This window comes from Trichinella spiralis (assembly GCF_000181795.1).
Source record: "Trichinella spiralis strain ISS 195 chromosome Unknown Scfld4, whole genome shotgun sequence".
Taxonomy (NCBI): Eukaryota; Metazoa; Nematoda; class Enoplea; order Trichinellida; family Trichinellidae; genus Trichinella; species Trichinella spiralis.
Window position 1 is genome coordinate 7,392,689 of NW_003526943.1, and position 22,743 is coordinate 7,415,431.

Here is a 22,743-nt window from a genome sequence, read left to right on the forward strand (position 1 = left end):
TTTTATAATAATTAAGAATATAAATAATAGTCGATTTATTATTTGAATCATCATCCTATTAGCTCCAGGATACGAAGAGAAAAGATCATAAATTCAATAATTGGTTGAGAAGATGGATGTTGATATACTTGAGGTGTGTGGGGTTTTTTCAGTTTGATGTTATCAGCATGTAGAATGATTTATATATATTGTAGTTTTTATGCGTGAAATTATGCTAAAAAGTGGTCAGCAAATTGGTCAATGTGACCCAGTCGGATGGAATGTCACCATTGGAACAGTTGTCATTTGAACCGCTGACTTCACTGGCGCGCTGTGAGAAAAATTGCATTGAACTGTCCGATCAGATATTGTCGACGTTGATCAAGAATGGTGCTGAAGGCGGCGGTACAACAGTTGCGTTCACTGCTTCTTCTGCGTTGTGAGAGAAGCAGTTTTTTTATCAAGAAAGGCAGTTAAACTTCCTCATCAAAAAATCTTACTCTCTTCACTCATCGCACACGGTTCCTTCAGATCGTGTATCTTTTATTCAGGTTCTTTTATCCTCTTCCTCTGGTTTGAACCTAGTTTTCTTTATCCACAATAGCCCAAGCCTTGTCACGAGTTTTTTTTCACCTCTCTTTCTGTATACACACACACACACACGCCCAGATGTGATGTGTTTATTCCTCCTATGTGGCTACATTTTTTTTCATTTGCACAATTCTGTCAAAAAGGCAGTTAGTAGTACAATACATGCATACATACACATACATTCATTCAAATACCTATTGCATATTACATACTCTGATAAGTACCTATTGTTTATTTATTTATTTATTTATTCATTTATAATATGTTTATTTATTTATTTGCCTATTATCTATCTTCTTATTTTTGCTTTTGAACTGTTTGCTAGTTAGTTTATCGATGCTTAAGTTTTTTTTCCTTTTTTTTCAATTTGTGCAACAAGTGTGTGCAGAGTTCGAAAACAGGGCCAATAACGAAAATTAAAATGCTTTTTTATACACAAACAGACCATAATGGTGAAGTTATTTATTTCTGAAAAATTTAACAAGCAAAAAGAGTATGACAACTTTAAATGAATTAACCGTTTCAAGAGTTTTTTGGTCTTTCCAAGTTCGACAAATAAACTTTCACATCTTCTTACTTCCTTCCATGGACGGTAGAGAAGTTTGAACAAACAATACAGACAGATGACCACGTCGTTTAAATCTTCTTCATTCGAAAAAATATTGCAATTTTTCATTTAATTTTCTAAAAATGCACTTTGTTCAGTGATTTTATTTTCTTTAAAAAAACTCTTCTCTTTAAAAAAACCTACCACCGCTTCTGGTTCGTGCAAAAGAGCATCCAATTCCTCGGTGAGATTTTGAAGCATACTACCAATGTGATCGAGCGATCCACCTGGCCTTGATTAACCAAAAAGAAAAGAAAAGAAAAATACTCATATTAATTAATCATCACAATGTAGAGTGTCAAATCGATTTGATCAGAATTTTTTCTTTAAAAAATATTCAAAAACAAATAAAAAGAAACAATCAAACCTACTCATCAGTGTTGACTGTAGTATCAAAGTGACGATGTAAGTCATTTTCAGATTTGTGAAATTGAAATTGACCAACAATAGCTTTTCGGTCCGCCTGAATTTCATCTTCTGAGCAAATGCTTCTGTCGACTGAACAAAAAAACACATAATTTAAATAATGCCAACTGTGAAACGGTTGTTGTTGTTGGTGGAGGTGAGCATTTTACCTAGAAACGAACAACTGCCAGAGCTGTTGGTGGTGGAATCCACTGGCGAGGAAAAATAGTCGGAACGAGACAGAATTTCACTACAGTCGGTCAGAATGTTCGTCTGAGTTGGTGGATTTCGTCGAATGCTGCGCAACTGTTGTATCGACGCCTCGCAACGCAGACTGGGCGGTGTGGGCGGCGGCAACAGTTCGTCGACCGGGGCCCCACAGCCGCCGTTCCTTTCGGCAATTTCGTCCAAGTGTGCGCTGAGACGGAACACCGACCTCCTGGCAGCGCCGGTGCGGGCCGAGGTACCGTGATCCCAGGAACGGGCGCTGGCCGGAGGAGAGGTGGGGCACGAATCCGAGGCACCGCTGTAATCGCACTTGGCCAACGACAGTTTGGTCACACTGCCGACGTTGTTGTGAAAGCGGCCACGCCTCAGGTCCGGTTCGCTGCGTTTTTTCAAATCCTCGCCCATCCTCGGCGAGCCGTAGATCTTGCCAATCGGCTTCGCCACAGACGATGGCACCGGATGGACAATTGCCCGCGCTTTGCCGGTCAAATTTTGTCGAGCCGTTGAAGAAGCACCACCGTTGTGGGCTTGCATACGTTGGAAAATCGACAGTCGACTAGCAACGCCAGACGTTGTTGGCACTTTCCTTGGCGACGACTGGAATGTCTGCAACTGGGGGCCTCCGTTGACACCAACCCCGACGGCAACCGCACCAGTACCACCACCACCAACAGAAAAATGTGGCCGTATATCGGTTGCACTTTGCAAGTTGCAGCAATTGGACAATTCTGAATAGCGGTACACTTCGTCCGAAGACATGGTCCGCCGGCCGTTTTTCGTGTCTTTCAACTTTTTACAAGCCGCAAGTAGACGCTTCAAATGACCGAGCTTTTCCACTCCCATGTCTTCCAAATCTTCCCAGCTGAGCACGAACACGTCGTCCACCGTGTGACAGCCTTGCGATTCAAACGCCTCTTTATAATCAAACAATCCAATCTCATCCAACCACTGACTAACCGGGAAGTCCTATATAAAATATATTTGAAACAAAAAAATTTTTTCTTTTCATCAAATTGAACTTCCAACATTTGCTTCTTGCATATAAAAACAACTTGCCTGTGATCTATTTCTTATTACAAAATATGATGCCATTCAAAATAATAATATTCAGCTAATTTCATCGAATTATTTGGCATACGTTTGACAAATTCTCGTTCAATTATGAAACAAAAAAGAAACGCAAATAAATTTTCATCACTAAATGTCGATGAAACATTTTACAATCAAAAATGGTTATGATCGAATTTTTTCAATAAACAACGAGAACACAGCAACTTCGTTCTCTCAAGTGGAACTGAAGATGATGATGATAAATAAAACTTGTCGCAGTTAATAAATTATTGCAATTTGAAAAGGAGAAAGATGAAATAAATTATCATGTGAACGAACATTTTCACATTTAATATAACAAGTGAAATGGAACCCATCATGTCGTAAATATCAATCTGATAAAATAGAACATTAAGAAAAAAAAAATAAACATCATCCATATCTGATGTATTCTTCTCTTTTATCGACAAAAATGAAATTATACTTTACCTTCCTATAGCAGGGCCATGTGTTGGTGATGTTCATTCGACGTACTTCGTAGATAATTTTTTTGCGATGGTCTGGATTGCTGATACCAATGGCGGTCAAATCCTAAAATTAGCCCAATTTGAATAAATATCCAACACAAACAATATAGAATATGAACGACTTTTTCTCTTTTTTATTTTCTTTTTTATGCAAATCAGCTCATTTATCAACAGTATGCGTAGGAACAATACATTTTTCTTATCAAAAATTTTACGTTCTACAAAACTCATTAAAGCTTCACTTTATTCAAACTTGCTCTATTCCATTTTGAAACGAATTAATTTTCGCAGAATATGATAAACTGCGATGGCATTCGATAAGCTGGCTGATCTTTTTTTTCTGATCTTCAAAAAAACCGTTCAACATTACACCATCTGAATTCAACTTCTTATCTGATTTGATTTCAACATTATTTAAAAAAAATTTCACGTGACAAAGTCATGTTCAACTTCTAACCCCAATCCAACTAATGAAAATGCAGCTATATTATAAAAATGCACTCGTGGAACTGACTTTGTTATAAAAAAAAACTTTTTTTTCTGAAAATTGAAATTATTTCACATCATCTTTGTCACAATGGTCTTTTCCACCAATGCATTCTCGCATTACCCCCTGTTATCTTGCAGCATACATTATGCTTTGTCTATTGAAAATTAAAAAAAACAAAGTATTGTTTTAATATGATGAATCAGAACAACAAACAAATATAAAACAACACATTTATCACTGATCAATCAATCCAGCCAACAATGGAAAAGTAATAAAATGCAAATTCGCTCTTTTTTTCCCCTTGTGAAAATTTCCGCAACAAGAATAACAAAAATCTAGCCCCCCTCGGCGTGATGAATAATCATTTGACCGGTTGCGGGGATTGTCAAGGACAACAGTGGGGGCTTTTCTCTCTCCAGGACAACAACAACAACAACAACACTGGCTTCATCTTTCACATTCTCAAACAACGTATGCTTTCAAAAATAAACCTACTGACCATCAGGCCGGCTACACAATTGACGAACAGTAACCCTTTCGTCCAATGGAGCAAGATTATTTTTAAACATACAAAGTGATGTGAATTTTTTCCAAGCAGATGTTCCATATTGTCCAAGGTTAGAAAATCGCTGTCGTTCGAACATCTATCCCATGTCTGAAAACCCCTGATGCGTCGTATGATTTTCTAAATTTTGCCCTGGCCATGACTGTATATGTATATATATAGTCGTTGGCTCTAATTCAACTCAAACAAACATCAGTTACAACCCGTCCCCCGCCTTCTCTGCAACCGTGTATATCTATATCTCACTCCTCAACTCCCCCCGCATAATACACTATCCCACATGCCCCACTCCTTTATCACGCCCGTTTGACATCAATTCGAAATTTTTGAAATATTTCACTAATTCTGCGCTGACACAAATGTTGCTTGCTCATAAAAACTCTCAGGGCATAAATTGACTTCTGGAAAACGCAGCGATTAAATTTATCATCATATTTCACATCCACATCGACATTTTTTTTTCATCATAATCTTTTTTTTCTCTTTTTGTTAAATATTGAAATTATTATTATTATAAAAATAAAACCTCTTATCTCTTTTGGATATTTTAAATAATCAAACAGAGCTAGCTATATAGCTCTATTTTAAGATGTTTTTTTGCTCAAAATCAAGCTCACACACATTTAAACAGCTGGCAATTTATTTGCAAGAGAGCTTCATCAATATTGATAACAACAGATGCGTGTTGCTTGGAATGAATTGAGGCAAGAGTGTAAAAAATGGAAAAAACGAAGAAGAATTTCAAACCAATAGAACCATTATAACAACGCATATTAATGTTGATGGAAAGAAAACAATTACCGTTCTTGAAATTTTTCTTTCAATACCGTTGACCCTGTTCCATTCCATTCCATTACAAACCGTACAAGCTGGTCACAATGCCAACCAAATATGACCTAACACTAACTATTTATCTGTCTGTCGTTCAAGTATCAACAACGCTAAAGCTATTCATGAACTGCTGTCCCTGTACAGACCAATTCAACATTAAAATTTTTTTTCTCAACAAATTTCATATTAATATTTTTTTTCTTTTGGTATTTTTCATTTTTACTAAACAAATCATCAATAGCTGTCAAAAATTACAAGTAATAATAATCATCAAAGTAATAAAAAAGAAACTATGCCAAGATCACTGTCACACGCTTTGACATCGCGTTTACTTGAACAATAATTGCTGCTGACGTGTTCAAGTTGAATGGTGCAAAAATGCCGACGTGGAATACTACTTTCGTTAAAATGATGAATGAAAACTTTTTCTTTCAACAACAAAATGAAATATTATTATTATTCATTTCTCACTTCTAAGTTACTATTGGAAATTTCGAAATAATAATAATAATCAACATTTAAAAATTTTCATCTAATCCAAACGATCAAATGTATACAGAAAATTGTTTATATAAAACACAATGAAAATGATTAATTTTGAAAATTTTCTCTCCCGATGAGAACAATCGGCAGCAGTACGTCAATAAATTGTGAAACATAATTTACAAGATTATAAATCTTCATCAAAACTTTCATAATTAATATTATTATTGTATATTCTTTCTGATTATGTTGCGATATTAATAAAAAGGAAAACAAACCTTTTCATACACAAATGGTGAGAGTGAAAATTAATGACGCTCTTCAAATGACACTCGCGTCACTTCTCCGTGCACAAAATAAACACTGAAAATTCGTACAAACAGCAGCAGAGTTGAAATATTTGCGTCAAAACATTAGCAGATTTATAAAATATTATTATTATTGTTCTTGTTTGTCCAATTTTCAATTTTTTACATCCTTGTCAAATGAAAAAATATATGCAATTAGAAATTACAAAGATGATGAAAATTTTCGGATTAAAAAGTTCGCAAAACCAGATATGAATGAAATGTTAGAATTTGATAAGAGAAGAAAAATGACAAAATCGGTCGGTCTCGATTTCGATTATACCGCCCGTGACAGGCTTCAATTTTCCATCCACTTGCAAGCACACAAAGACTATTTATTACATTAAATGCAGTTTAATCGAGGCGTGTTTACACAATGGCTAAATGGACTGCCGCGCTCCCTTCCCTCATCCAATATTATAGGCTGACAACCGAGAAAGGATAAAATCGAAAATCGCTCTTACCTCAGGCGTCATTTTCGACACCGTCTGCACATCGTAGCCAGCTTTCAAAAATAGAACCGCATAACAACCACAATTGAAACTATCCAACCAAGATTGTAAAACTTCCCCATCCTGAAAAAATATATATAATTTAAAAAAGAAATGTAAAATTGAATAAAACCGACCGGCAAACCAGAAGCAATCATTGCTGTCAAATCTGTGGAAGCAGGTCTGGACGATTTTTCACTGAAACTGCCACGAGAGAAAGAGGAACTACTGGAGCAGCAGCTTTGCAAGCTCTGCCAGTCGTGCAAATGGCAAACCGACACGCTTTTCATCGTCTCCGCGTGTGCCTGCAAACGTCAAAACGTAAAAAATAGCAAATAAACAACACACTCGATGCGAATGGGAAAATATTAAAGAAAAAACACTATGAAACAACACCAAAAGTCTGTCGGTAATAAAATTGCCCGTCATGCTTCTTTATTCATCCCATCATCACCTGACGCTTACCTTCAAAGAGGAAAAACCGAAAGTGTTGGCGCTGTAATTGGTGCCAGTGCTGTTGCGCTTCATCTTTTACTATTCTGCTTCATCTGCAATCTGCAATAAATAAATGAATAAATAAATAAATAAATCTGTATATGCTGGGTTTATGGGTTTGCATGGACAACTGAACAGAAAGTGAAAAGCCAGTTCGATGCTTTTCGATTCGATTAGGTGAAGAGTCTCTGAGGAGAATGGCGTGTGCAATAGGAAATCAACGACAAGTCGAAAAATTAAACCTCGTCTCGCCTCGAAATGTGGCGTTAATTTGACTGACGCCTGCTACAAAACGCTGACGCTTCGGAAAAATAAATCGCATCAGCGTCCAGTGGACGACATTCGGTCGCCTCAAACGACGACGAATAATAGAAAGCGAAAATTAAAAATAAAAAAAAATTTCACCATTAACAATCAGCTAATCAAAAAAAATGAGAAGAAGCTTTTCAACGGAAACAAAGCCGCCAGCCAACAAATGCAACTTCAAAATTGTTCGACAACAAAAACAACAGTAGATGTTTTTTCCTCTTATTATGGTTAATGAACTTCGAAATTAAAAAAAATTTATGATTAAAAAAATATATCACATCAAAATGAGAAGATTCAGATTGAATGTTGCAAAGAAAAAAAAAGCATATTGCCAACACAATGGAATGAAATTAAAAAAAGAATAAAGAAACGAATCACGCACACGCACGTGATCACGTTCAACGCTTTCGGCGGAGCAGAAGCGAGAAATTAGCGGCAAAGGAGCCGCCGTGCAGTTGTTATGAATCAATTTGAGAGCATTTAGTGAAACACGGTCGCCAAATGCCAAAAATCGATCCGGCCCGGACAACGCACAGGTGCGACAAACAGGAAATTAATAATGACGAACTTTGTACTGTACATTTATCTGATTATCAAGATCAAAAATAAATGCGCTTAATAAAAAATTCCACGTTGATTTTAATAATTTTTCCCAAATTGATAAGTTTTGTTAAAAATTTGCATTTTAAAATTAAGCAAAATTAATTTACTTTCTTTTTTTGAAATACACATCATATATGTACAAAAAACTTTCAATATGGATAAATGTAGAAATTCATACTCAGAATGTTTAACAAATTATTTATCATCAAGTAAAGTGTGTTTTCACATTAATGATTGTTTGTTGTGATTTCCAAATTTTATTCAAAATATTATATTTATCATTTACCAGACAATGGATGTACAACGATCATGTGTTTTGAAAAGTGTAAAAAAGCAAAATAAATTCAAAAAATATTTTAAAATTTATTAATGAATAACAAATGATCTTCAAAATTATCGAAAGAAAAAATACCATACAAAAAGTAAATAAGATGCATAATGTATTTTTACTTTTATTTTCATCCATGTAATAAAAACTGCCATTTAAAAAAAACATTAAAAAACAAATAACCTATATCAGCTGCAACAAAATTTTTGATTGCAATTTTCCCGGTTTCTCGCAATTTCAATGGCCAAAAACTGAATTTTCGGAACTAAAAATAACAATAAATTAATAAATACAAAAAAAATTGTAAAATCTAATTTTACCCAGGAAGGTGTTGGCTGAGTCATAAACACCATCACTGTCAGATCGCAATAACGTACCAAAATTGTAATCGGAAACTTTATCTTTAAAATGTTCTGCAAAATTTCTCCATTTCTACAAAACAGATGAACTGAACAAAATGTTATTTACAAAAATTATGTACTTCTTTCATTTCTTCAGTTTTTAAATCAAACTCGTCTACAACATCCACTTTTAGGTCGGGAAATTGCTCACGAAATGTATTATAAATTTCATCATCACAACGAGAAAGGCGTAAATATTTTGGATTGCATGATGATAAAATCTGTAAATTTCAATATTATCAATTGTAAATGTAAATCAATTTTGAAGTGAACAACTTACATCCATATGCAGTTGGCAATTGTCATATGTTGTCATTGCCCATGCATTTTCAATCGACATCTAAATTACACATTGTTATAAAATAACACTCTCATTGAATACCTTACATCATTTCCAAATGCTTCAGAAAGTTTTTCAATTTCGTTGGACAGCTCTTCAACCATTTCATGTAAAACAATCTATCACAACAACAACAGCAACAACGTGAAGGTGTTTTTCAAATTTTGAATAATTTCTAAATAACAATTTCACAGTTTATAACGCTTCATATCTGTTAATAATAAAATTTTCAATTCACTTCCTAATTACCGTTAGAATACATTTACAGAATGTAATGATTTGCAAGTTTTCAATGAAATACATTTTGTTTGTAAAGGTAATACAAATTTTCACAGTAATTATACAAAAAAACATTGATTGTTTTTAAATTGTTATTTTATCATATTATATTTCTAATTCATCATAATATGTAATGGAAGTTTTTTCACTCATTTGAGATAGTCTAACGCTGATTGTCAAGTTTCTTTACATTTCATGTTGCTTTACATACTTTTTTTATAATTATACTGTAAGTCAAGTTTTGCAAATTTGTCAAGAAGGATTTATTATTATTTTTTAATTTTACAAACATGTACAAGGTCTAAATTTTTCGATATTATACGAGAAAAATAATATATACGATTAGTTTTAATGAAGAAATATAACGTATCCAGTGTTGCTTCAGTGCATAAGAAAGTTTCAATTAAGTTTCACTGAAATTGTTTGTCAGCTCTGATATTTATTATATTTTTTTTCAATTTGTAAACAAGTTGATAAATTGTTGTAAAATGAATTTTACAAATAAAACTTGAAAGTTACAATTGAATTAGGCATGTGAAATTTTTTTTCGTGTTTATTGTTATTGTTGTAGTATTTTTTTAAAGTAAATTGTAAATCGAATTATGGGAAAAAGTGGAATTGAAAGACGCAAATCTGTCAATGAATTAGTTTGTAAAGTGGTATCAATGTACGACAAGATTTTCAAGGTATTGGTGTTTGAAGAATGTAATATTTTAACTTTCACCGATGGATTTTCTAGTCAGAAGTGGATGATAGCAATGATGAATTTTGGGAAGAATTATTTCTGCTTTGGGCGAACAAGTCTCAACTTTGTTTAATTATTGATCAAATCTCGATAGATCAGATGCAACAGATAAAAGTATAATTTTGATTGAATTCATGAAGCCTGTTTCCAATTGAAGTATATCAATTTTAGCAGATTGTTAACCGCTTTGTAAGTAAATGCATCACAACAATTACTCATCAAGAAGGAATTCGCGTCTACAATGCGGTACAAGTAAGATCTTCTTTTTGTATGACATTTTTCTTTAAACTTATTTTTTCTATTGTAACAATTAATATGAATTTTGTTTTGTTTTTTGTTTGATTTGCAATGATGTTAAATTTGTTAATTTTGAGTACAGAATTAAACGTTTAGATTTGGGCAGAAATTTCAATTGGTATTTTAAATAATGTTTGATCCAAGCAATACTGTTACCTCTTCAGTAAAATATATACTGATAGGAAAATCGATACCTTCTTTTAGACATTGGGCTTTTTGATACATGCAGTTGCAAAGAAGAAAGAAGTTTTGCATTGCTCTTTTAACTTGACAGATATATTGTTTGGTAGTGATGCCGGTAAAACTTATATGCAGGTAATTTTGTTCAATTATTCATACAAAAAATGATTTAAAAATTTAATAAATTTATTTTTATAGATGCTTATTGCACGACTGTGTTCATTTTTAACCGGCAACTATTCCCCTGTTTTAAAAACATGCACTTTGGAATTTTTTCTCACAATGGCTACGGTAAGTTGGGTGAATGTTGGATTTTGTTTGTAAAAAGATTATCATTTTCAGGTGACAGAAAATATCAATGAAAACCCACTTATGGAATATTTCATGAATAACTGTATTTTTGAAGCTTTAACTTTTGTAAGTTTATTTGTGATGTTTATCAAACGGTATATTTGAATGATTGGTAAAATTTTGTCGAGTTTATTGAATCTTCCGTTGCGATGATATTCAGATACTGGAAAAGTGCGTAGATGGAAATATTCATGGCCGTGCCGCAGTTGTGCTGTTAGCACTACTTATCAACTATCAGAAATCAGTGGTAATTTTTATTTGTCAGTTGAAATTAATTATTTTAATAATATTGCTGTTTCAAAAACGTTGTTGAAAGGAATGACTGATGTTTTAGAGAGAAAATCCATACATGGTTAAATTATCAATTTTGGATAATGATTTGGCATTGAATGTAATTCATATTAAACTAATAATTGTAATTTTAAAAATTTATTTATGATGTAGGGATACAGCTTTGTGCTGTCGCGTGAACTGCTTCGTTTAAATCGGTATTTCGAGAATGCATTGCCAAATTCCACTCCTTCGTTGTGGACATTCTTTGGAAGCGTGTTTTCTAGCGATGTGGTACAACTGCCATCTATTCAGTTATGAATTATCAATTTTTCAGTACAATAATATTAATTTTGATTTATTTGTTTTTTTTTTCAATTATAGAATAGATCATTCAGTTTTGTTAGCCCTTTACGAAGCAGTGCATTTGAATCGAAACTTTATCACTGCATTGACTACGGTAATAATAAAAGTTTGCCATGCAAGTCACAAAAAATTTAAATTCCAATTTTTTAACAAATAGGTTCCTGCTCAATGTGAAGAGGTAAAAGTGCATTCAACTGATGTAGCTTTTTCACTTGACGATAAGGCAATGGAATGCAACTCTAATTTATTCGCAACATTTTTATCTTACTGTTCATGTGTTATTTCTACTTTAAAAGGTATTAAAACGATATATTTAAACGCTCTGCTCGTAATTGATGTTTTTACCTCTTTTCAGAAGAAAAGCACAGAAATGCAGCTCGTCTGTGTTTCATAATACTTACTTGTATCACTGAAGTGAAAAAATTTAATTTTATATACATATACATATAATTTGTTTATTTACTTTATGGCATTTTTCTTTAAGGATCAATATGCTAATATGTTGATGCAGGATTTGAGTTTATCTTTTAAAGTGCCATTGTTTTCAAGGGTAATATAGTATTTTTAAAAAATTTTCTCTTATTATCACTTTTAAGCCGATGCTTCATCGTAAAGCGGAATGGAAGAACCACATGCAAGCGAAACCACTTGCTTGTAGTGTTTTGAGTCTGTGCGTAGAATTTATTGTCAGTCATTTGATGAAAGCTTTTCCATTTGATCTTTATTCGTAAGTGACGGTTTACTAATTCATAGAAAATGGAATTTCTTACTGTTATTATTATTATTACACAGGCAAGTGTTGGGTATAATTCATCGGATATTATGCTTCAACAAGCGATGCAAAATTCGACTAGAATTTCAGTGGTCGACTTTATGGAATGGTTGATAAAATTTATGCATATTTTAGATTTTTTTAAAGCACTTGTTTTGTTTCAGTTTTATTTACACTGTTACGCTATGTAGTGAACAACAGTCGAATGTTGATAGCTGAGGGAGATGTTTTTGAATTATGCAGTCAAGTCTGTTTTGTTTTTTTTTTTTGAAAATTTAATATTCCTATGATGATGATTGTGAGCAGGTGTTGGTGATATTGAATGTATTTATTACGTTTGGCGATACTTTCCTACCGCAAACCGAAATCTATGACGAACTGTATTATGAATTGTTGCGCAACAATTCCACGTTGCAAGCGATGTGCATTTTGCGTGAGCTGAAAGATGAATTAATTTTTAGCTGATCAAATCTTAAGCTTTTTCACTGATTGATTGTTTATAGCGCAAGAATATGCAGAAAAAGATAGCCCCTACAATGAATCTGCTAAAAAGTTGCTGAATGGTTGTGTCAATGTTAAGTATGCTATGCGTTTATTATCTGAGAGTTTGCGTTATTATATTTTCTTTTTGCTTAGAGCCATTTTGAGCCATTTCTTACCGAAATTGGATGCAGCCGGATGTAACGTTTTGTCAAAGGAACAAATTTTGGCTATTGTACGTCAAAGCTATGTCACATTGTCGTTAAAACTTCAAGAAAATTTGGACAATTTTTCCAGGTATCAAGAAAAGTCTGCAGAGGTGGAATTTTTTACAAACGTTGTATGTATATTGCGTTTATTGTATATTTGTTTGTTTATTTTTATTCGTTTATGTATTTCTATTCAAATATTTCAGGTGAGAAGCGTTGTAATAGAAACTTCGGAATCGTTGAATTCTTCGACTTTGGAACAAGCTATTGTGATCAAAGAGTTGCAAACAATCCGATGATTTTAATACTTATGAATTACTTCCAGGTTGTTGTTATTGTAATTTGTTGCATTATATTTAAAAATACACATCAGTAAATTTACGATTGGAAATGTAAAGAACAATATTTTATTTATATATATTATTAGCACATTCATTATAGTTACATCAAATTGTCCATTTTCGATTGTACATTGATTTATTATGATGTTGAGAAAGAGGTTTTTGAAGGGTTTTGTAAAATTCTATTTGATTCATTGTTGTTTTGTTGTTTATGTTATGCTCTAAAGTTGTGTTGAATTTCAGATATTATTACGCTGTTTTAGATTAGTACGTTTACAGTGACGTGAGTTACATTGGTTTTGACGGTTATCCATAAACACGCAAAATATAAACAATTGAATCAAGTACTGAAGCGTGACGTTTCAATTTGTGTATAAATGTTGATAATTTATGCACAGTTAATAGTAAATTCTCAAAGAACTTTATCTACTTTATTCATATTAAAAAATTTACTTCTATTGAAATATTTTATTTGACCAAAATGCAAGGTATTTTATTGATAGTGTATTTTAAAAAATAAAATTATATTTTAATCTCTTCAGAAAGTTTGCAAATTTTTGTAGGAGTTAATTAATACCTGCCTATCTTAATTTGTAGCAAATGTACAGTATCTTTTAATGCAACGTTTACATTTCATGTACTTTTAAATTTATCATGTGGTATATACGTTATATTGCGTATTTCATTTTAATTAATGAATCTGTTGCCATATATTTTTTAATTGGTGAAACGGAACGTAAATGCTTCGTTGAAGAAATTCCTGATCAGACTATGGTTATTGGTATAAGCAATCTTCTCTTTGTATAGTTTTTTACTTTTTTTAAAAGTAAACTTATATTTAGGTAATTATAAAGTTTCGGTCTTTGATCCACAGGCAAAATCCTATTACATGCATCCAAATATAGGAATGCATGTGGAGGTGTCTGATCCTTCGGGTCACATAGTTCTGTCAAAATTGTATTCAACTGAAGGCAAATTTACGTTCACTAGTAGTACGCCAGGAGAGCATGTTATTTGCTTGTTTTCAAATTCCACCAGATGGACTTCTGGTATGACACTGGTAAGATTATTGATATTACTAATTTATAGATATTAAAATTTTCTCTGATTTTAGCGCGTTGATTTTAACATTCAAGTAGGTGATCATGCTCAGAATTATGTGGAAATTGCGACAAAAGAGCGCCTTAACGATCTACAGATTCGAATAAGACAACTACTTGATCAGGTTGAACAAATGTCCAAAGAACAAAGTTATCAAAGGGTAACTATTTTGCATGCAATTTTAATAATTTGTTGCTATTAATTGCTCCAATTACGCAAATTCATTTGCATTTGTAAGAGCAGAAAGAATGATCTGCTCGTCTATTTAATATTTCTACAATTTTACTTTCATATTAGTGTTTATTACATTGTTATTATTCATATTAGATTATTAGTGAGTTATCAAATTTTTTTATTTTTTGTTTGTATATTTATTAATATTAATGTAATATTAGTGCGATGCTCGTTGTTATGCACTTTGACCAGAAAATTTGGAATTTGTACCTTTAATTAGAAAATGAATTCGAGTTTGAATAAAAATGAATGAATATTTTCTGTTTAATAAATAATGTTGGTAAATTGTTATGTAGTTAATGTAAACTGCAGTAAATAATGTTAAAACTGCAATTTTCTGAACTTTAATGAATGAATAAATGAATGAACTAATTAATTAACTGGCATTTTAAAGTTTGGTTTTATCTTTTAGTATCGAGAAGAAATATTTCGACAGTTGAGTGAGTCGACGAATCAACGTGTTCTGTGGTGGGCAATTCTTCAAACGATTATTCTTCTTCTTACTGGTTTTTGGCAAATGAGGCATTTGAAACGTTTTTTCGAAGCAAAAAAACTGGTGTGAAGCTGAACTTAGTGAAAATGCATTTTGAATGTAATATGCCAGTCATCTTCTTGTTGAACTAGAAAATTTGTTTTTTTCTTGGTTTATTCTGACTGCAAAACAGCTGTTGTATTTGCGATTGTCATGATATTGCGTCAAAAGTATCAATTCTGAATGTAAATTTTGGTTGTTATATCATGATATATTATAATGTATTATTAAAAATTGCAAATTCTGTAGCAACGATAAACGTTACAAAATTAATTTTGTTTGTAAATTTATATTAATCATGATTAATCTATATTGATCAATTTATGTCAAATTAAATTATTACTTAAAAAATTTTTAGTTACATGAAAATGCATGCTATATAAATGTTTGAAACAAAGAAAAGCATATTTGTTAAAATTTACCCTAACAATTTATCAAAGAATTAAGTCTGTGAAAAGTATGTTTATGACATTTTCAGCTCCTTAGCAAATAGCTGTTGTTTATGGGCAATGTACAATGTTCATAAATAATGCTATAATATTAAGCTGTTTTCACGAAATATTTATTTATTTGCGTAATTATTAATATTTATTATATACATAAAATTGAATTTCACTTTCATCGGTTCCTTGTTTTCAAATATGCATTATTTAACGCGGAATATAAAATAACACACATACACACATATATGTAAGTATGCTTGAACCACTTGATAAATTTTCAAAGTATCATGCTAGGTTAGATTTAATTATTATTAAAGATATATTTCTTTAATATCTTCCTTAATTTTAGGAAACAGATTGGATCGCCACAACAACTCTAACATAAATTGAGAGCATTGCATTTTGGATGCCTTCTTTGATTTTCCCAAAGTTTCGGTCATCACAACGAAATTTTCGTATTCCAATGTACAACGCGTGAGGAACACTTTGCTGTTTCCCTCTTGTTCCTGTTAAAATAACAAAAAAGAAGTCAAATTCAAATATAATTTCAGTAAAGAAATTTGGAATTTGAAAAACTGAGTTTAACCTACCATGTACGTGACTTTGAAACCATACTTGGACGCTAATGTTTGTAAAACGTCTCTTGCTGGCTGTGTTTGCAAATTGCAGATCATCTCAGGGCCAGAAAACTCCATCTCTGGAATTGCTGATCTATCTGTTGAAGACTGTTTTTTGAAAATACAGTACCAGCGGATAGAAGGCAACCACGCTTCAGTTTCACCGAGAGCCTGCTTACATAGCATTTTTATGGCTGTATTCTCATTACGTTTTCGTATCATTCGTTTGTAATCACAACCAATGCTCAGCTTCACGCTGCATACATTATTTTCATCTTTTGTTGTATTTAAAATAAATGGTATGCAGTTTTTTTTGCAAAGATATTCCAAAAATTCTTTGTTATCATTAAACGCTAAAACAGCACATTTTAATGTAAAGTAATGTGTACATTTAGAAATGTTTACAACTTATACGCACTTATCGTTTTCAATTCTTTTAAAGAAGCAGAAGCTCTTTTAGAGGCAACTGTTTGGGGTGGTTTGCATAATTTGCAATACTTCAAAAGTACCGCTGCAGTTTGCTTCCTGGCTTCAGCTAGTGTGTTGTCAGTGCCCCAAAAATATCCTTCATTTTTTAAACCTATAACAATTTTGTAATTTGTTGTTTCTGACGTTTCAGCCTTCATAATCATGTCAATCCAACACTAAAGAGGGGTAAGGTGAGGAAGAATTACTGAAATGAATTATTTAAGAAAGAAACAACTTCAAGCAAAAGTACTTCATAATCTTTTACTCCGGCTAGTAAGCTTTCTAAAGCTTTTTCTGTGCTTAGTTCTTCATTCACAAGAAAACATTCGATCATTTCCGGTAAAATTTCCTCATAGTAGAATTTTCTTCCGCTTACGGTACTCTGTTCTAGATAAACTGAGCTGCTTTCTTTATCTTCATTTAGCCATCGAATATAACCACAGTTCAAACGTTCCACAACTTTATAAATAAATAACGGACTATATTTCTTTTGTAAAATATATTTCTTTTAATTTGTTAAAATTTTGCTTACCATGATAAACTTCTTTTAAATTTTCAAATTCATGGACTGAAAACAATCATGTCAGTTCAACACTTAGGCAATAAAAAAATTAAAATTACCTCCTATGTCACTGATGCTACTCTGTGTATTCATAAAAAAGCCAACCTAAAGTAAAACAGAGAAGCCTTTTATAAAAATCATTAACATCACTGTATTATAAAGCAGAATCTTCATTTTGAATAAAATACTTTACCTAATATCTCAACCAGTCAAATTCAATAATAAAATATGGTATTACTGATACTATATATTGTCAATTCTGTAAAACGAGTAAAATATTTTGAAAAAATACATACAAAAAACTGAATTTATCAGTTCTAACTCTTCCGAATTACTGAATTTCATTCATAAATAAATCACTCATCACATGCATATACCTTAAAATATAATAATATTAAAATAATTTAATAATTAAAATATATTATAAATTTTCACATAGAAAACATTGAAAATGAAAGTAAACTAGAGTAACAGAGTTGTATAGAGCGCTAGAAGTAACTAAAACTAATTATTTACCCAAACAAGTGCTCGAACTTTAAATTTCAGCTAGTGCCACGCCACTATACCGCAATAAATGCGCCTAAGTGATATGACAGAATTACAGTAGTTTTTTAAGCTAGTCATGTTTGAATTTGGCGTACACTGCTTAACATATATATGCGTCTAAGTTATGTTCCCAATGTTGTAAAAAGACTAAAATTCAAATATATCCATAAAAATTATAATACAACGTTTGGCATTTTTATAAGCATTAAAAATAATCATAACATATCATTAAAAATCATAAAAAAATAATTAACAATAAATTGGTTTTTATTTCATTATCATCTGAAGAAAAAATGTTAAATTAAGAGCCCATCTTTTTTGATTACCAATTTTTAAAAACTTCACCTTATTTTTAAAAATGTCTTTTCGATCTTATTGTAATTTTTTAAAGCTAAATTCACAAATGATGAAGTCAGCTTTATTTATTAAAACACAATTCTATAGAAATACTTATTATTTTAGTTTTTATGTGAATTGTCTTAAGAAGTTTTCAAATCAACAGTGCTATCTACTCAACAATTCGTGCATGAAATTTCAAAAATCAGTAATTGATGCAAGTATCACTGAATTAATAATCATAATTTAAACTTATTTTACTCACGTAAAAAAGGTAAAGCAAATAATTTAGTTTACTTCATCATTTTTCAATGCATTTATTGCTTTAAACATTAAGACATACTTCTGACATGCGTTTATATTAGATCTGTTTACCAATAATTTGAATGTTTGCATAGGAAAACCTTAACTTTGAAATAAATTCTGAGAAAAAAGCAAAATAAAATTTAATTAAATTATTGAGGTACTATAAACTGTTTTCTTATGTTTTAATCACTAAATTCGTTAAATCTGAATTCAGACAGTACTGTAATAAAAATTCAAATTGAAAATGATCACTTTACACGACTAAAATTAAAAATTCTAGAGTAGTATTTCAGCATTTATTTGATCAAGTTTTTAACTAATCCATATTTATTAGCTGAATTTTCCTTTAACAGTTAATTGGAAGGAAAGAAATTCTCATAATAAGTATTTAATCAAATTTTATTGATTTTTTAAAATCTACTTACTACTTGTGAATTTTTGCTTATGTGAGTCATCCCTCGTAGTTTCAGCTTCAGATTTTAATGATGAATTTTAATCAGCATTTCCAAAAACATGACAACAATTAGTTAAAATAAATAATTTAGAAGAGGATATTTTTGAAAAAATATTTTGAACTGTAATGCGGCTGACAATATCATTTTCTTTGATTCTGCCTACTGCAAGTCAGTTCTGCTCTCTCATTCTTGTCAGAGATCAGTGTTTTGTCCTGTCCATGGGACAGCTTTCACGCACGCAGTTCTTCTAAACAGCAGTACACATACAAACACAAAACAAGCACTAATTTTACTATGTAAATTTAGATAAGCCATATTTTCACAGTTAAACTTATAACGCTAAAATCATGCTGGTTTTACGCAGTTGTGGCGTTCTGACTGTAAAGATGATCAGCCAAAACATTCTTTTGTTTACGCAATCATCTGGTTTGTAATAAGCTATTTTATTTAAATCGGCCATTTCTGCGTACTGTAAAAGCATATCAAGCAACAATGCAAAATGCCATTCGATGAGCTCATGATGAGCATAGCAAAAATTCATAAATTATAAAATTCACCAATATAACTAATTATTAATCTATAAATTACTGAGAGCAGAAGAACGAAATAGGAAAATTAAAAACTGAGGACTATTAATTAGACATCGTTTGAACACAAGCTGACCAATCAAGTAATGCAATATCAGTGGAAATCATGTGAAATACTCAGTAAGCCGTCAAGATCTAATTTTTTAAAACTTTTCAGCTAACTGTTTATAAATAACTGCAACAAACTGCTCCTTCGAGCAGGCTCATTTGCGTCCTCCATCGTTTAATTGGCGCGTACGTCGCTATTTGGCGACGGGCCGGTATTGACCGGCAGGTTTCCCTTTCTTTCTGCTTCGCGCTTTCCTGATGACATTGTAACAATCAGACAACAAGCAGTAAGTATACTTCTTTTATTGGCAACCAAAAGCAAGGACCGACGACTAGGTATTACCGCAAGCCTCTCTGATAGCACACTAGCAACTGCCACACACACACACATACCTCTGTTCTACCGTACTCCGCCTCCGATATTTAAGTCCAATTCTTCTTACGGTAGCTTTACCTTTCTTCCGCTTCGTTTTCTGGAAAAATAGAGTTGTTAGCTCGGTCCGCGTGTGCTACATTACTTTCCCCCTCATGAAGAGCACGTCCCGTGCTCACTTTCTGCGTCCTGTATGAAATCTTGGAGCCAGGCTGGTCGCCGCGTCTCTTTTTTCTCCCGTTGTCTCCCTTGGGTTCCTTCTCCTTGATGAGTGCCGTGGTACGGCTTCAGTCGGTGGAAGTGTTTCACCATCTGTTCCCTTCCACCTCCCATCTTCTCCACCCGGTACGTGTTCCAATCCAGCTTCCTCTAGACTTAGTACGGACCGTCCCAGTACGCCCCAAGTTTGGTCTTTGTTAGGAGTTGCATCCAAACCTGATCACCAGGCTTATAGACGGGTCCGTAGGCTTTCCTGTCTTTCCAAGCCTTTTGGCGTCGTTGTTCCCGGCCGGCTTTCTTTCAGACCACCTCGTACACCCGCTCCAAATCTCTGTGCAGGTGCTGCACGTACTCCCCTGCGGTTCTCACTTGTGCCTCCTTCGGCATTCCGTACATCAGGTCCACTGGCAGCCAGAGCTCTCTGCTGAACACAACGCGGCTGGGAGTGACTCCGGTTGTGCAATGAACACTGGCCCAGTAAGCCAGCAGTACTTGATCGAGGTGGGCATCCCAGTCTTCCGGATGGTCGATGGACGCCTTCGCTAGCATGTCCAGCAGCGTGCGGTTCACCCGCTCTACCAAGCCGTCTTACTGCGGGTGGTAAGCGGTGGCCTGGGTTTTGGTCACGCCAAACAGCTGACACACCTCCTTCACCAATTCAGACTCGAAGTTCCGGCTATGATCGGAGTGCAGTGTCTCCGGCGCACCGTAGCGGCAGAAAACGCCGTTCACTAGAGCCGTTGCCACCGTGCGCGCCTCAGCATTGGGCAGGAGAACGCTTCCGGCCACTTGGAGAAGTAGTCGCACACCACCAGGATGTAGCGATTACCACTCCGTGTCTCCTCCAAGGGTCCATAGCCACTCGTTGGAAAGGGTGACTAACCGGCTGCAGCTGCATGGGGGCTTGCAATTTTCTTGTTGGGATCGCGCGAGCGGCGCACGTCTGACACGCTCAGCACCAATCTTCCACGTCGTCCCGCTGCTGGGGGCATTAGTAACGCTGGCGCACTTTCACCGGGGTTTCTGCTACGCCTAAATAGCCCCCTGTCCGTTGGTTGTGGATGGCCGTAAGGATTTCCGGGATGTTCCGCCTCAGGATGACCGGCAACAACCTGGATTCTCCTTTATCAGGGATCTCCCACGTGCGACATACAGTCCCCTCCTGCAGGACTATCCTGCCGCGCTGGCTCCATAGGCTCTTCATCCAGAGACCCATCTGGAGCCAGTGGTGGCCATTTCTCCTTCTCGATTCACTCCCGGACCTGCATGAGCTCCGCGTCTTCCTTCTGCCACCGCCCAACGGGACTGGCTGACTGTAACGCCATAACTGCCAGGTGAACATCCGATTAGTCATCACCGGACCCGCACTGTCTGCAAGCGCGACGGGACAGCGCATCTGCGTTCTGGTGCCTCTTCCTGGGACGATGGACCACCTCAAAGTCGAACTCGGCCAGTTTTTCCAGCCAGCAGGCAACCTGTCCCTCAGGCTCCCGAAAGTTCTGCAATCTCTTCAAGGAGTTGTGGTCCGTCCGGGCTGTGAACTTCCTATCATAGAGGTATGGCCGGAAGTGGTGAGTAGCCCAAACTAGGGCCAGCAACTCCCTCCGCGTCGCGCAGTAACTCCGCTCCGCCCGTGAGAGCGAGCGGCTGGCGTACGCGACCACCCCGGTGGGCCCTGCTCCCCTTGCTGAAACAACACTGCCCCGATGGCGTCTTTGCTGGCATCCACATCCACCAGGAAAGTACGGTCGAAGTGTGGGTGGCATAGGATCGGGGGATTGACCAGTGCATGCTTCAGCCGGGCGAGCGCTTCTTTCTCTTTCGGACACCAGCGCCACTTCTCACCTTTCTTTATCAGGGTGTGCAATGGATTCGCCACGCCGGTGAAATTCCTGACAAACCGCCTGTAATAGGACGCCAGTCCCAGAAACCGCCGGACTTCCCTCACGCACTGAGGCGTGGGCCACTCCTGGACCGCCGCCGTCTTCTCTGGATCTGTACCAACCCCATGCTGCGTCACAACGTGGCCCAGGTACATGCCGCATCAGTTGGCACTTTTCTGGCTTGATCTTCAGTCCCACGGACTGCAGGCAGGACAGCACCTTTTCCAAGCGCTCCAAATGCTCCTCCTCTATCTTCCCGAAAACGATAATGTCATCAAGATAAACCATACATGTCTTTTACGTCAGTCCCCTCAGCGCTTTCTCCATCAAACGCTGAAACGTCGCCAGGGCGTTGCAGAGTACGAACGGCATAACGCGGAATTGGAAGAGTCCCAGGGGTGTGAAAAACGCCGTCTCTCGGCTTTCCGCAACTTCGACTTGCCAGTAGCCGGACGCCAAGTCGAGCGTGCTGAACCACTTGGCCCCTGCCAGCGCATCCAGCGTATCGTCTATTGGCGGAATGGGTTGGACATCGACGCGCGTCACGGCGTTCAGTCTGCGGTGGTCAACGCAGAACAGCGAGGAATCGTCTTTCTTTCGAACCAGCACTATCGGTAAACTCCAGGGGCCTGAGGCTGGTTCGATTACCTCTGCGTGCAGCATTTCCCGGATT

General features: G+C 34.9%; 12 protein-coding genes across 12 annotated transcripts; 5 read left to right on the plus strand and 7 right to left on the minus strand.

Annotated features, from left to right (window-relative positions):
• Window positions 1-194: 194 nt before the first annotated feature.
• Window positions 195-289, plus strand: Tsp_01828a (conserved hypothetical protein; the record flags this gene model as incomplete). The annotated part of the gene is made up of 1 exon (XM_003377575.1): window positions 195-289. A coding segment is annotated over one exon (95 nt), but the record flags the coding sequence as incomplete, so codon positions are not given.
• Window positions 290-1,246: 957 nt separating this feature from the next.
• On the minus strand, window positions 1,247-4,521 carry Tsp_01827 (putative SAM domain protein). Its single transcript, XM_003377576.1, has 8 exons — window positions 4,377-4,521; window positions 3,641-3,780; window positions 3,350-3,451; window positions 3,220-3,255; window positions 1,753-2,776; window positions 1,549-1,675; window positions 1,318-1,409; window positions 1,247-1,287 (listed from the first exon to the last, which is right to left on the minus strand). The coding sequence occupies exons 1-8, from the start codon at window positions 4,519-4,521 to the stop codon at window positions 1,247-1,249; spliced, it is 1,707 nt and encodes a 568-aa protein (XP_003377624.1).
• A 1,989-nt stretch (window positions 4,522-6,510) lies between these two features.
• On the minus strand, window positions 6,511-7,122 carry Tsp_01826 (conserved hypothetical protein). Its single transcript, XM_003377577.1, has 3 exons — window positions 7,060-7,122; window positions 6,732-6,899; window positions 6,511-6,678 (listed from the first exon to the last, which is right to left on the minus strand). Exons 1-3 carry the CDS (start codon window positions 7,120-7,122, stop codon window positions 6,511-6,513), a joined length of 399 nt encoding a protein of 132 aa, XP_003377625.1.
• A 1,321-nt stretch (window positions 7,123-8,443) lies between these two features.
• Tsp_01825 (conserved hypothetical protein) lies at window positions 8,444-9,228 on the minus strand. Its single transcript, XM_003377578.1, has 5 exons — window positions 9,118-9,228; window positions 9,011-9,070; window positions 8,811-8,951; window positions 8,650-8,761; window positions 8,444-8,594 (listed from the first exon to the last, which is right to left on the minus strand). Exons 1-5 carry the CDS (start codon window positions 9,172-9,174, stop codon window positions 8,518-8,520), a joined length of 447 nt encoding a protein of 148 aa, XP_003377626.1. The 5' UTR covers window positions 9,175-9,228; the 3' UTR covers window positions 8,444-8,517.
• A 254-nt stretch (window positions 9,229-9,482) lies between these two features.
• Window positions 9,483-13,318, plus strand: Tsp_01824 (conserved hypothetical protein). Its single transcript, XM_003377579.1, has 19 exons — window positions 9,483-9,488; window positions 10,089-10,208; window positions 10,266-10,346; window positions 10,596-10,706; window positions 10,770-10,862; window positions 10,914-10,988; window positions 11,083-11,169; window positions 11,257-11,313; window positions 11,367-11,506; window positions 11,577-11,652; window positions 11,716-11,886; window positions 12,043-12,108; window positions 12,155-12,285; window positions 12,351-12,439; window positions 12,495-12,577; window positions 12,637-12,763; window positions 12,834-12,909; window positions 12,967-13,129; window positions 13,226-13,318. Exons 1-19 carry the CDS (start codon window positions 9,483-9,485, stop codon window positions 13,316-13,318), a joined length of 1,845 nt encoding a protein of 614 aa, XP_003377627.1.
• A 696-nt stretch (window positions 13,319-14,014) lies between these two features.
• Window positions 14,015-15,394, plus strand: Tsp_01823 (transmembrane Emp24 domain-containing protein 4). Its single transcript, XM_003377580.1, has 4 exons — window positions 14,015-14,141; window positions 14,203-14,420; window positions 14,475-14,621; window positions 15,108-15,394. The coding sequence occupies exons 1-4, from the start codon at window positions 14,015-14,017 to the stop codon at window positions 15,255-15,257; spliced, it is 642 nt and encodes a 213-aa protein (XP_003377628.1). The 3' UTR covers window positions 15,258-15,394.
• Window positions 15,395-16,015: 621 nt separating this feature from the next.
• On the minus strand, window positions 16,016-17,410 carry Tsp_01822 (hypothetical protein). Its single transcript, XM_003377581.1, has 6 exons — window positions 17,377-17,410; window positions 17,288-17,323; window positions 17,006-17,214; window positions 16,706-16,931; window positions 16,257-16,640; window positions 16,016-16,176 (listed from the first exon to the last, which is right to left on the minus strand). The coding sequence occupies exons 1-6, from the start codon at window positions 17,408-17,410 to the stop codon at window positions 16,016-16,018; spliced, it is 1,050 nt and encodes a 349-aa protein (XP_003377629.1).
• Window positions 17,411-20,235: 2,825 nt separating this feature from the next.
• Tsp_01821 (pe family protein) lies at window positions 20,236-20,615 on the plus strand. Its single transcript, XM_003377582.1, has 2 exons — window positions 20,236-20,372; window positions 20,423-20,615. The coding sequence occupies exons 1-2, from the start codon at window positions 20,236-20,238 to the stop codon at window positions 20,613-20,615; spliced, it is 330 nt and encodes a 109-aa protein (XP_003377630.1).
• Window positions 20,616-20,649: 34 nt separating this feature from the next.
• Tsp_01820 (NADH-quinone oxidoreductase, E subunit) lies at window positions 20,650-21,065 on the plus strand. Its single transcript, XM_003377583.1, has 2 exons — window positions 20,650-20,664; window positions 20,850-21,065. Exons 1-2 carry the CDS (start codon window positions 20,650-20,652, stop codon window positions 21,063-21,065), a joined length of 231 nt encoding a protein of 76 aa, XP_003377631.1.
• Window positions 21,066-21,178: 113 nt separating this feature from the next.
• Tsp_01819 (conserved hypothetical protein) lies at window positions 21,179-21,529 on the minus strand. The gene has a single exon (XM_003377584.1). It carries the CDS (start codon window positions 21,527-21,529, stop codon window positions 21,179-21,181), a length of 351 nt encoding a protein of 116 aa, XP_003377632.1.
• Window positions 21,530-21,533: 4 nt separating this feature from the next.
• Window positions 21,534-22,358, minus strand: Tsp_01818 (conserved hypothetical protein). The gene is made up of 2 exons (XM_003377585.1): window positions 22,033-22,358; window positions 21,534-21,999 (listed from the first exon to the last, which is right to left on the minus strand). The coding sequence occupies exons 1-2, from the start codon at window positions 22,356-22,358 to the stop codon at window positions 21,534-21,536; spliced, it is 792 nt and encodes a 263-aa protein (XP_003377633.1).
• A 9-nt stretch (window positions 22,359-22,367) lies between these two features.
• On the minus strand, window positions 22,368-22,733 carry Tsp_01817 (conserved hypothetical protein). Its single transcript, XM_003377586.1, has one exon. It carries the CDS (start codon window positions 22,731-22,733, stop codon window positions 22,368-22,370), a length of 366 nt encoding a protein of 121 aa, XP_003377634.1.
• Between the last annotated feature and the right edge of the window lie 10 nt (window positions 22,734-22,743).